At 38.5% G+C, this 13,822-nt stretch overlaps 1 protein-coding gene across 5 annotated transcripts in view; it reads left to right on the forward strand.

Annotated features, from left to right (window-relative positions):
* The window catches only part of ARHGAP18 (Rho GTPase activating protein 18), a 75,245-nt gene that overhangs the window by 40,003 nt on the left and 21,420 nt on the right, over positions 1-13,822 (forward strand). For 2 of the 5 annotated variants that reach the window (XM_082216124.1, XM_082216121.1), the window contains exons 2-4: positions 6,502-6,701; positions 8,842-9,077; positions 12,488-12,551. In XM_082216124.1, the coding sequence (XP_082072250.1) occupies positions 6,502-6,701; positions 8,842-9,077; positions 12,488-12,551 (500 nt within the window). Of the gene's footprint in view, positions 1-1,283; positions 1,395-6,501; positions 6,702-8,841; positions 9,078-12,487; positions 12,552-13,822 lie in introns of those variants that run through there. The other 3 variants (XM_082216125.1, XM_082216122.1, XM_082216123.1) reach the window with 2 other exon arrangements.

Raw genomic sequence — 13,822 nt, forward strand, 5'->3', positions numbered from 1 at the left:
GTGTTACACTTAACGTTTTTTGCTTTTTTTGCTATTTTTTGCGTTAGTGTGGCTCTTTGTGTGTGTGTGACTGCGTGGAACCCAATTCAGCTACCGATTGATTGATTGTGTGACTGCAGTACATTGTTTATTGCTTTCATTTTATGGATCAATGGTCTCATTAGATAGTAAAATTCATGTTAAATTGCTTTTTTTGGGATTGTTATTAAAAACCTGGAACGGATTAATCCATTTTCCATTACTTTCTGTGGGAAAGCGTGCCTTGGTTTTGGAACGCTTTGGTTTTGGAACGGACTTCTGGAATGGATTAAGTTTGAAAACCAAGGCACCACTGTAAGTGAAAGAAGACTTGTAGAAAGGAATACTTTTGTTTCTTTATTGTATCAATGTTAATATGCATGATAGCTGTCAATCACAATTTAAAGCTGTACAAGTTGGAGAGGGGCTGGAGCTCAGTGACATAGAGTATATAACATCTCCAATTAGGTCTTGAAGTATCCCCTGACTGACTGAAACTTTGGAGAGCAGCTGCCAGCCAGTGTCAACAATACTGAGCTAAATGAGCCAATCGTCTGGCTTGGCATGAGGCAGCTTCCTATGTTCCTGTACCTGAGCAGCACACATTATTTGCATATTCAACTGGTACTGCTGATTTGCAAGAGGTGATGCAAATTTGATGCATGCATAACTAGATAATGCAATGTTATATACTGTGTTTTCTACACAGTGCTCTTCAACATCTTTTCTTCAAACCAATGCTTGGTTTGGAAGGTGGAGAAATGCCAGATTCAGGTGTATAACATGTTAAAGGGCATCTTATCTCTAAGGAATTTAGCAATTTCCACAGTACACTTGAGTTAACCAGATTTGTTTAATAACTTGTAGCAATAGTTCTAGAAAATAGCATTTTTGTATACAGAAGTTATTCCTATATAGGAGAAAAAACATTTGACAGTGTGGTAGACTTCTTCCAAGAGTCTAGCAGATTTTCCTTGTACAAAAACCATTGTGTTCTTTCCCTAGAAAGTAAACAAGATTTGCAGAAAAACACAGTGATAAATGTTAGGACTGTAGCAGAAACAAAGGAGGCTTTTTTTAAAACAAACATTTTAGATGGTTCTAAACTCCATGGATTTTGAAAAGATGAAAGCAAACTATTGGTTCTTTCCCATCCAGTTCATGTTTTGTTGAAATATCAAAACAATTGTGTAAGAAAATAACATAATACATTATTTTTGGAATCCCAGAATCTTATTGTCCCTAGACGACTCACCCTAGTCTGCTGAGGAGTGCTTGTGTAAAATCTGGAACATTGCCATAATGACAAGGGAGCATCATGTGAAGGGAAGAATAGAGAAAACCAGAAACCTTGGATATGACTTAGTTACCATATAGTAACTTTTGGAAACACTAAAAGCTAAAACTGTTAAATTATAAGCTAAAACATTGTTTACTTGGGAGAAGAGGCAATGGAGGAGGACTGGAAAAAATTTAAAGACTATTTGCAAAAGTATTATAAGTTGTATGAAACATAAGATGCCGTATGATTTGGAACGTTAGCCCCAGCAATGAAATTTAATTATCTATGAAATTGATAACATCCATGAAAGAATCAAAGTTTAAATGGGTAAAAATGACATTATGTTATATCTTTAGAGTAAATGGAGAATAAGAGATTTAAACTTAAATTGCAACTGAAAATATAAAGAAACACACGAAATAAGGGTATAATTTGCTGATAACTTTATTATCAGGAATGCATTGTGTGGGAGATGTGGGGAAGTCCAATGGAAATTTGAAATAAGTTGTTGAAATGGTTGGGATTTTCTGTTCTTTTTTCTTTTTTTCTTCTATTCTGCTTTTCCTTTTGTTTTTTCTGTAATTTGGAAAAAATGCAATAAAAATTATAAAAAAAAAACATTGTTTACCACAATGATTTGCATTTCAGCATCTTCTTTCTTAGATTGCAAGTTTCATTTTCTCACTCTTAGGGCTCTAGACTGGGTGCTACATGTGCCATATTTCATGTCTATATGCTACTTTACTACTTGCCATCATTATATCATGCATTTGCCTATTCTCATCTGGCAGCAACCAATGATGTCAAGCGAGTGTAAGTGAAAAGCAGTATTGTGGTAGCACCATTGCAGTGAGGTTTACCAGACACTTGAAGGGAAACTAACTTGCTGGTTGTTGTTTTTTAATGATATTTATTAGAGGTTTGAAAGTTACAGAAAAAAAGAAGAAAGAAACAATAAAAAGTTAAACACAACAAAACAATACCTTACAATACACCAGAAATAAAAACAAAAAACAATACAGCAAAACAACAAAAAAACCAAAAACATTTAAAAACACATCCAATATTTCCGTATCTTTACCTTTCATTTACTTGTTTCATCGACCTCCTCACACCTCCCTTTTTTGTATTCTAGTTCAATTAGCTATTTCAGCAAATCCTTTCCATCTTTCTCAATTTTTGTCTTTTCAGTCTCTGTTTTCGGTATAAGTGTGATATAAGCTTCCTTCCACGGCTCTGGTGCCCTTTTCCCTTCCAGTATTTCATTACAGACTTCCTTTAAAGGTTGTATTAACCATCTAACTTGCTGGTTTTGGTGGAAACTGGAAATTTAACATCCTTTCTGATTTGGCCCTTTGAGGCAAGTCTCACATGATTAGGGTATGGTACAGTTCTTAATTATATATGTATGTATTTATGTATGTACTGCTTGAATCAGCCTCACATAGAAATCTTGCTGCGTGGAAAGCGAGCGTTGGAGAGGTGGTTTCCAGCTTGGCCTTCACCTTCGTATCTTAACTAAACACATGCAGGAATATCCACCTATCTGTATTTAATATTTGAATAGACTCTAGAATAACTTAGGAATCATTGAAACTTTCCACGAGCTAGATAGGATTCTCCAAAGAAGGCCAGTGGCCAGGGCCCAGCTAAGTGAGTGCCCAAGATGACAGAACTGAAATCGAAGAATAATAGAGCCTCAAAATGGTGCAAAGAAATAATTTTTTATATCAAACATAATTCTTTTAAAATACTCAATGTATTTTGGATGAAAGTAACCCTCAGGAGTATTTATAAAAGCAACAACCCTCACTCACCTTAGTGGGGCTACGATGGCATAAGTTCTACTGGAGATAGCATAGGACTAGTACTTTAAGGGATTTATGGTATATCTTCTGTAGCAGATGAAAGCCTTTGACAGGAATATTACACTGTTTTTGTGTGTTTGTATTAAAGCCAATAGATGGGCGAATAACTCTGTTAAGAACTGTGAGTAAACCTGTTTTAAAACTCTGCTGGCACAGCTGTGGAGTGATTTTGTAACATCTGACTGAAGCCCCAATATCAGAAAGGAACAATAGTAACTTCTTATCATGACTGTAACAATCAGTTGTGACTCTGTGAAGGATTCTGTTTATCTTGCAACTATGCAAGCAACCGCTGAGGGTTACATGCCAAAGGAAAGCCCCAGAGAGTATTTATGTACATTCCATCAATCTTTAACTGCTTAGCAGTTGGAGTGTGAATAGTTTTTATGACAATTTACCCTGAAACTGACGCTTGTGCTTTTGTGAGTCAAGCAGACACTTGGGTGCTTCCTGGGTCATGCTGTGTCCACTAATACTTCTTCTGCAAACTGGAAAAATGTTTGAGTAGTGGGAAGGAGAAGATAATACAAGAATACTCCCCTTGATGTTCACTACTGCACTTTTGAAAGTTAGTTCTGTGTGCAGATTGCTGGATCTCTACCCAGCTGATAATGCTGTACCAGAAAGGGCCAAATTAGATGCTGTGTGTGAAACTTGTGAATAGTTTTCCAGTGCTTTGCTGTGAACTGAGACACAGCATGTAAGTCTGCAGTCAGGAGCAGAGAAACAGAAAAGAGGGGTCTTTTGTTTGTTTAGAAATGTTTGCTGTAATACATTACATCTAAATAGCAGGAACAGCGAAGGAAGTCTGTGAAACTGTTTTGAGATGTGTTAATATGTATTGTGATAGATTCAGATTGTTTTGGTCTATGAACAGCTGCATTATCCACCATCAGCCTTTGAGTAATTTTCAAGATGCATTTTTGTTAATAGCAATGATTTTAAGAAGACACTAGTGATACAGGGTGCAGCTATTTAAAAATAGCATTAGAACATCTGTGTTTAAGAAGACACAACTTCTGTAAATTATTTTTTGTAAAAAAAAATTTCCCACAAGTCGTTCATTCACTAGTTGCTGATTTCCCCCAGATTTTTCTTCAGACATCAACTAGTTTAATTTCTCAATAAATTATTTCAGAATATTGTTTCTTCTGTCTGCCATAGTAAAGCCCAGATTCTAGACCTGCAATTATATAGGCATTGCGCTTTGCATGAATGCAGATTTTCTTCTATCTTCCAACATGATATAAATGGTAGCTCAACACTCTTGACTTCCATAAGCAAACCAGCCTACAATGAGTTGTTTTGCAACTGGAAAATAGGTCTGTCACAAGTGCACTGCTATCCCTTTTAGTTCTACTGGATTAAAATTAGAAAAGGTATATTTAATGTTTTAGGGTCCTATGTCATGAGCTAGGCCAGTATTAGCTATCATTTCTTAAGTTAAACCGTTTCCATTTTCTCTTGGGTCTAGATTCCACAGGAACTGTGGCCATAGTAGCAATGCAGTTGGTTTTAGGTTTCCAGCAATTTAGTTTATACAGTACGCATGTGTATTTTTAATTTTTTGTGTGTGATCAGTGAGAAACTTCCTTCTCTACCCCAGCCATTATATCCTGCTAACTTATTGTTACCCTGTTGCCTTTAACTACCAGGAATTGCTGTGAAGATAATTAGTATCCCTTGAGCTACTGTTACATTAATCTGCACAGGACATAGAAAACCCTGTTGGCGCAAACCTTTTGTGAATGGGTTTCCGTGCACCTTTCCTCTGTGATACTGATTGGTTCTAACCTCCTAGGGAGAATGGGCATGAGTAGACTCAGAAGTCATGGAAAGTTCAGGGTTTGTTTATTTTTTCTCTTCCTGGTGTGCCTACCTAAAGGATTGTCATGGATGGCCATTCATGGTCAGGAGTTGCTATGTCATTTTGAATTTGTGGAAATGATTCTACAGAGTAATCCCTTTTTCATTGCTATACCCAGTGCTCCCCCCCCCTAAAAAATGTTTACAAGTACAAATGTTTTCTATTCATACTGAAATACTGCCCCTCAATAAGGCCAAACTTAGATACACAAAAATTTTAGGGGTATGTGTCCCCCTGCGTCCCCCCAGGAAAAAAAGCACTGGCAAACATCAAGCAAGCAAAGTACAAGACACTGTTGAAACTCCATATAGATTTGTTGGAGCAGGAAATTAAGAGGGAGGAATGTATTTATAAATGATGTAAAAGAGGAAACATGTTTTCTTACACACACACACACTAGGCTGTGACCTTTAGACTTGCTTTTATAGGAGTTAGCTCCATATAGCTCAATGATTAGGTGCACGTTGTGTGGCAAAATGTCTTGCCTTTGCCACTGAGGTTCACATAGAAAGCTACATTTCTTTAAAAAGTAGGAACTACAGAAACTAAAGTCCTGCCTCAATCTGAATGCCAGGGTGAACTTCAGAATATTGAACTTGTTTTCTTCAACACAGATAGGTAGCCGTGTTGGTCTGCCATAGTCAAAATAAAAAAATTCCTTCCAGTAGCACCTTAAAGACCAACTAAGTTAGTTCTTGGTATGAGCTTTCATGTGCATGCACACTTCTTCAGATACCAAAGAAGTATCTGAAGAAGTGTGCATGCACACGAAAGCTCATACCAAGAACTAATTTAGTTGGTCTTTAAGGTGCTACTGGAAGGAATTTTTTTATTTTGTTTTCTTCAGTTCAGCACAAGCTGTCCCAGGAGAGCTGATTCATATTTGAAGTGTTTATATCTAAATACAGCTGCAAAGTGATAAACAATTCAATTAGCTATTGCCCTACTCTGGGAAAAAAGCTAATTCTTCCTCCTTCTGGGAGAGCAATGGACTCCTCAGTATTGATGAGATGTTTTAAAAGTACAGTAAGCCTGTAACTTAACATGGGAGTTATGTTCCAGGGATTGTGACTAAAACCAAAATCATGTGTAGTCAAAACACATTGGGTTCAATGGTGGGTAGGGTTGCCAACATCATTTCCCCCAGAAACCCACCCTTGTCCCCTTTTAATTTTTTTAATTTTATGCTACACACGTGAAGCTGAAAGCATATAAGTTTCAGACTTACTGTAATTCATACTTTGAGAAAGTGGAAACCCTCCTCTCCACTCCACACTTTATAAAATATGCATTGGTCTTCAAAGTCTAGAAATATTGATAAAAGACAAATTGCTGCTTAGAATGTCACATTTTGAAATGTTAAAAGTTGTATGAAGACCAGTGGTATGCTTCTAATTGGCTTTGCTGATGTCACTGTAAACTATGCACCACATTATTAAGTCTCTCTCTCTCTCTGTGTTTTCTAGCAGGAGATCTGGTCAATATAATATGAACCATGACAACTCTAAGAAGCCCTCAGGGAAGCCCCCTTATAACCGTTCAGGTTCTCAAGATTCACTCGATGAATTATCCATGGACGACTACTGGAAAGAACTTGAAAACATCAATGAAACCAGAGGCAATAACTCTGAAGAACAAGCAGTGGTTCTGGTGAAGGAGCCTGATGGTAATTATAACTGGAATTAAGAAAACCGTTCCTCTGTTTTGAAGACTCTGTTTTAGATCTTTCATTTATTGTGCTTGAAACCACAATACCAAGATAGATTTAAGATTTGGTCAGTTGGAATTGACGCATGCCTCTGTAAATCTGGCAACACATTGACTGTGTAATGGCAATTATTTTCAAGGACCTGGAATTGCTGTTGTGGACTAGACTATCCTGAACTGGAGGAAAACCATGATACTTTAAGAAAGTCCTTGCTTGAATTCATAACTTATGCATATTATTGCCCCAAGATGTGCTTTTAAAGCTTTTGCAGCAAGAGAGAATTTCCTCTTTTCTTCGTTTACATTTCTGCTGTTTTGCAATAAACTGTCACTGGATTTTGACCACTGCTTTGGTAAGGGTAATGGGAAGTTCTTTTGCTTCTTCAGAAGTCATATCTATTCTGGTTACCATAGTACCCGGAATCACACAAAGAGCAATAATTCCTGTAGAAAGTCAGAATTATATAGTAAAAACAACAACGATAAAACAGCTTCTACCTACAGTAGTAAAATGCAGTATATTTGGAAAAAAGAGAAAGCAACTAAACACCCTAGTGCAAATAAACAGCCCTTTCAGTTGCCAAATGCATTTGACTATATGGTAGTCAATAGGTTAATAGGTACATGATATCTCAGACCTATTTATAGTGGGTGTGGTGGGGACTGTTCTTAAAAAGCACAATTGTCAGCCAAGCTGAAATGTGGGGGTTTCCTCATAATGTTTCACCACACCTGCTCCAGGCTGGCGTCGTTGAGAGGCCCAAGGAATGGGCCCCTTGAGGAATCCACAAGACTTTGGGTCTGAGGGATTCAGGGGATTTTGGATCCTGTGATTCTAAACTTGCTGCCACCCTGCAACTCCCCATTTCAGTGCTTTCCATCCACTTGCCACTGCTGGTGGCAGGAGAACAGCCAGTGAGTGGTATGTCTTCACTTACTGCGCTATGATGGGACCTCCGCCACTTTGGAACACTAGCAGCATGCCTCTACTGCCCAAAGACAGTGGAGAGGCAGTTACATATTGCCACCACCACTATCAACAATGGAGGAACAAGATCGTACTCTCAAATAATATTACATTTGAGTAAAATACCCTCCCCACTCCGCAATAGAGCGTAATTAATGTTTAAAATTATGCAAAATAAATTCTGATTGGAGGTGTGTGTGTGTGTGTGTGTGTGTGAGAGAGAGAGAGAGAGAGAGAGAGAATATATAATCATGTTTTCTTGGCAAGGACTCTGAAGCTATGGGGAAAAAAAGATAATACCTTAGAACCCTTTTACTGAGAATGCACTTCTGTTTTCTATACTAATTTTAGCGAACAAATGCTGAGGTTCAGGTAAACGTTTCCTAGGAAATGTTCTAAGTCGATGCCATTTCTCTGACATTAAAGCACACTTCTGCAATCCTCTCTTTTGTATGAGTAGCTTCTTATATTCCTAACATGAAAAAAAAACACCTTGCTAGTTGTTTCTATATATAGCAAATGGCCTGTGTTTTTTGTTTGCTGGGACCGTTTTGTTTTTAGTAAACAATGTGTTGCCATCTAGAAACAATGAGGAAATGATCACCTTACTGAAAATCACTAAGGAGTAGAGAACGCAGCAGCAAGCATAATTGGATGCTGCAATACAATCACCCATTTGCAGTAAGATCACCCATTAGCCTTGATAACCTCTGATTAAATTAAACTGATGAAGAGTTGTACTAAGAAAACAAGGCACTGTTACAGCTGGGAGCGAAGGCCGAACTAACAGAAATGGTGTACAAATCCATTGAATGTGGCAATTGTATATAAATTCTGGTGCTGGGCTTTCTAATTCCATGTAGGAAACAGATTCCCCCCCCAACCCTGCCACAATCCTATTTTACATGGAATATGTATGGGAGAAGAACCAAAGGTTTCTGTGCAGATTGTATAAGGAACAGCTTCCATGGAACTGCTTGCAGTTTGGTTTTTTTATATACCTCTCACTTTCCTGCAGAAATCTATGGCTGACTTTGGGTATAACGCAAACCCATGGTCATGCAAATGTCATCAAAATTGCGGTCATGCAAATGTCATCAAATTAATTTTTATCTTCTTTTGTCCGGACCAGAGGGGGAATTGGAAGAAGAGTGGTTAAAAGAAGCCGGTTTGTCAAACCTCTTTGGTGAGGCAGCTGCTGACTCTCAAGAAAGCATGGTGGTTTTGGCTACGCTGACGCGTACACAGGCAGCAGCCGTGCAGAAACGAGTGGAGACAGTCACACAGACAATGAGGAAGAAAAACAAGCAGTACCAAGTTCCTGATGTGAGAGATATCTTCAAGCAGCAAAATGAGTCAAAGGAAAAAGTGAGTTCCTGGTTTGTGGCTTTTGGTTTAGCCTCACTTAAAAAAACCTGTATAGGAATGCAGGCTATTAGGGTTAAGTTGGAGGAGACACTGTTTCACAAATCTCAACAAGAGGGCATTTTCTAAAGGCTTCTTTGCTTGTTGCATGCTGCTTAGAGGATATGGCCATGCTGCTGGGTTTAAATTTGCTAGGAAGAAGATGAAGTTTTGTGTTTTACTGACATGGGGGCCTTGCATATATTTTGCGAAGTCTAGCTTTAGTTTGTGAAACAGGTCTTCACATGAAACAAAGGGAAGCAGTTTGTTCAGGCAGCAGACTCAGGTGAGGTGGAGCTCCTTTTTCCTGACTTTAAGTACCAATCAAGCCATAGGGTTTATTTGCTGGCATGTAGATTGTTCAGCTGTGGGATGACTTTCAATATCCTGATGCTTTCTCCAGTTCTGAAAATGGAGAAATCCATTTGTCTGCTAGACTCCCTATTTTACAAATCTGCAAAAATAATTTCCTGTATAGAAAACTTGGAGTGGAAAGATGCACAGGTTCAGGAGACACCTTTTCCCATTTTGGGAATGTCAGACTTTACTCATTTATGTGCCTGAGAGCCAGACATAGGGGTGTTCTATTAAACTATGAAATTAAGTTTGGTACAGCTGATGCTCCATTTATTATGGATGCTATAATCTGTCAGATGATCTAGCTAGTGCTTCAGTTCCCTTTTGAAGTGAATATTTATCCAGAGGTGTTTTTGTGGTATTTTTTTACTGAATCAAAAAGTGCTGTGCATTCCTTTTTAGAGCAATGTAATTGCATTCTCAAGCTGTGGTGACATCAGCCACATATTAGGCTCATTTAAATGTTTGTCCTTTAGCCACATGCTGCTGTTCTGTATTCAAAATCATAAATAACTGCTACACACAGCAATTGCACTATTATGTTTATACTTGCAAGGATTAAAGGTTCCTGTTTCCCTCTGGAGCAATTTTGTGCTAAAATGTTGCAGCATGAAACCAAATAAGGAGCAACAACTAGAGAGAAGGCTAGTAATGAAAAGATCTGAAACACTTCCCTGGACTCCAGTCCTGTGTACCTTTACTTGGGAATGTGCCCCATCAAAATGTGTACAGAAGGGCCACTTGTTCAGTTGTAGAACATCTGAATTGCATGCAGAAGATGCCAGCTTTAATCCTGGCATTTCTGGGTAGGACTATAGGCATGGCACTTGTCTGAAACCCTGGAGTGTCATTGCTAGTCAACATAGAGAACCCTGAGTGGTCAGACACTGCTTCAGACAATTTTTTAATATGTACCTAAATTTGATGGAATTCCAAACGTAGGGTTGGGTGGCAAATACGTTCTTAAAGTGTTGTCTGAACTACTGTCAGTAATGGATGGCAGAAAGAAGCCATCATGTATATAGAAGGTTTCACTGATTCCTCTTTTCTCTGTTGAGCAGCCTTTTCCAATTCAGTGCCCTCTAGATGTTTTGGACTGCAACTCCCATCAACTCCATCTTGGCTGTGCTGATAAGGTCCAATAGGAGTGGTAGTACCAAACATCTGGAGATTGTTGGGAAGGTTGGGGAAGGTCGCTAGTGTGCTTGTATTTACCCTTCCCAGTTTAGGGTTTGGAAATCTATGAGAAAGATTGCTCTCATACTGAATTAAAAGGCTATCAATATCATTATTCACGGGGAATGTGGAGTAGTGTCAAGAGCAAGAAGTAGTTGCACCTGTTCTGGCTAACCTGACCTTGGATTAATATGCAAACTTCCCTGCACTGGAAGAACCTGTTCAAGTATTAGCAGAAGCATATAACCGCAGGGAAAGGGGAAGTTCTCTGCTACTTGCCTCAGAAATAGTCGGAGTCCCCCCCCCCCGCCCCCAGCTTTTTGTGGGGAGGAAGAAGAACTTGGCTGACTTTCTGAGGCCCAGATAAAATGAGAAGCTGGGATTGGGACTGTGGAAAACTGGGGCTTCTGAGCAAAAGCCCATCCCTACTACGAGGGAAGATGATCCCATCTGGGGTTAAGCTTTTGCCCTCAACACCAGTTTCCTCTGGGGCTGCTCTGCAAAGAAGGAATGCACTGGGAAGCCTTTTCAAGCCCAATATGTTAACCTGAACTGGTGGGGGGGGGGAATTAACCTTCTAATGTTCACCTCTCCCTTTGGGTTGAGCCTTACAGGATCCCAGAGTCTCAATTCTGAGCCTGAGCCCAGCAAACCTCACTGACATCTCTAGTAATTGGAACTAAAAAGACCAAGCATAATATTTGTGTGTATCAATGTATTCTTTTTTAAAAAAATGGATGCACAAAGAAATTAAATCAGAAATGTATAGTCAACAAAACTGTTTTTTATAAACAATGTGCTCTTATTCAAACTGTTTCATTATATATTTATATACTTGCTTGTGTGTGTGTTTCCCATGCATAACAAAAACGGTCCATTTCTCAAACAAATCTTATTTCCCAGTCTGCCCCCTCCAATTCTGTTAATATTTATGAGTTTCAGCATGAGCACCAGGTCTCATAACCTCATCATACATTTTTTTAGGGCACGGGGCCTTTTGGTTTCCATATGTAGATGATTGTACATTAAGCAGCTGTTAACATGAATATTAATAATTTCCCTATCCCCTTTAGGCTCTTCAAACTTTCACATGTTCAGACAGAATAACAACTCGGTTATACCTTTGGTTATATACTGCAAGTTCATTCATAGTTTCCAAATTCCAAACGTCCTTCACAGTTGGCCATCACAATATGCTTAAAAGCTGTTCTTCCTGCAGGCTGTTGCGGGGAATCCTTTGTCTCCCAGATGTTGTTGGGCTCTCGGCTTCCATCAGCCCCAGCCCAGTGGTCAGGAACAGGGGGAGTTGTAATTCAGCAACATCTGGAGGACAACAGGCTCCTTGCTTCTGAAGCAGGGATTCTCCATATATCCCCAAACCTCTGGCCTTTCAAGTTTTGAAAGTTTTCAAGTACTGACTGTGTTAAAAAATATTTTTTAAATCTTGGCAATATTTTCTATAAATTCTGTACAGTGGTACCTTGGGTTACATACGCTTCAGGTTACAGATTCCGCTAACCCAGAAATAGTGCCTCAGGTTAAGTACTTTGCTTCAGGATGAGAACAGAAATCGTGCTCCAGCGGCGTGGCAGCAGCAGGAGGCCCCATTAGCTAAAGTGATGCTTCAGGATAAGAACAGTTTCAGGTTAAGAACAGACCTCCGGAACGAATTAAGTACTTAACCCGAGGTACCACTGTACATGAAATTCAAACATGAAAACGTCCATGCAAGAGCAATTTTTTTCTGATGTCTGTCTTAAGATCAGGTGGGAGCAAAGCTTCTTGTCTATCATTTTATTTTCTGAATAAATATTCAGAATATTTTATTTTCTGCATTTTAGGAAATTGGCAATGAACACCAGTCTGTAAGAACAAAAGAAGACAAAGAGGAGGACACAAAAGAGGGTAAATCTTAACAAATTTTATGTATTGTTTCTATTTTGAAATGTCTTAACAAGATATATTGCTGAACAAGTTTGTTTTTTTAAAAAAGAAAGCTTTTTCTAGGATATGGACCATATTCTGGAGAAGTCTTTTAGACAATCCAAACACATGTGTCAGAATCTCTGCCAAGTCAAAAAACCTCATCAGATGCAAGGATTTAGTCTTGTGGCTCCAATGCCCTAGTTAACCATAACTGTTCCCAGTGTGGATCGAATACCATTGCTATTTCTATAAACAGCAACCAGACCAAAATAATAATTATTTGGTAATCATAATATCCATAAACTCTTAACAATTTGCACAATGAAAGTTGTAACATTTGTTTAATGTCAATGGGAGCAGCCAGTCCTGTGTGCCAGTGCCTTCCTCTCCAGATTATGTGCCTGGTGTTGGGACCCCAGTTGCACCACCCTAATGGCAAGCTTTAACCAATTTGTCTTTCCAAAAACTGTAAAGGAGCAGATTAAACAAGTTAATAAAACAATTGCACCCAATTGTTAAGTTAATAAAACAATTGCAACAATTACATTTGACTAGCTCTGTGAAATCTAGTCATTGGATTAAGATGGGTATATAAATCTGGCTGTTGGGAATTCATAATAAATAAAACTAAAGCACATTGAACTGAATTGTACTCTCATAATGGAACTAGAGTTCCTCAACTCTTGGATGTATTTATGGAAATCTCAAGACACTAGAGTAATGACTTGGCAACCTTACTGTATTTTGAAGCATATACAAAGGCAGCTAGGTCCAAGTCAAGGAAATCTTAAAAGTAGGATAAGGAAGCATGGTTAGAAAAATGACTAATTACAAAACAGGGATTTGTGTACAATAGCCATAAATACCTGTATATATGTAATTGACTGGGGGGTGGGGATAGGAGAAAAGTATGCTTCCAAATAAGCAGAAAAACAAGAGCCCTGCTTTTATCACTAATGATAAGGATGATACCCATGAAGTTTGGTATTAAAAATGGGATATATTACTAATTATCAATATATTTCAGAACTCTGAATACATGTTCAATAAGCAGGAGCCAAGTTGGAAATACAAAATCTTGTGAAACAGGAAGATACCGTCAGCTGAATAATATGTGCTTAGAGGAGCATTAATGAGCCTTTTCTCTGTTTGCTTCAGCCACCAGGCAGCCATTCACTAGCAAGAACAGTTTCAAAGATGGGATTGCTGCCAAACTGCTGGGTCAGCACAAGGCAGAGAGGCAGACAGAA

This window comes from Podarcis vaucheri (genome assembly GCF_965113315.1).
Source record: "Podarcis vaucheri genome assembly, chromosome: 3".
Taxonomy (NCBI): Eukaryota; Metazoa; Chordata; class Lepidosauria; order Squamata; family Lacertidae; genus Podarcis; species Podarcis vaucheri.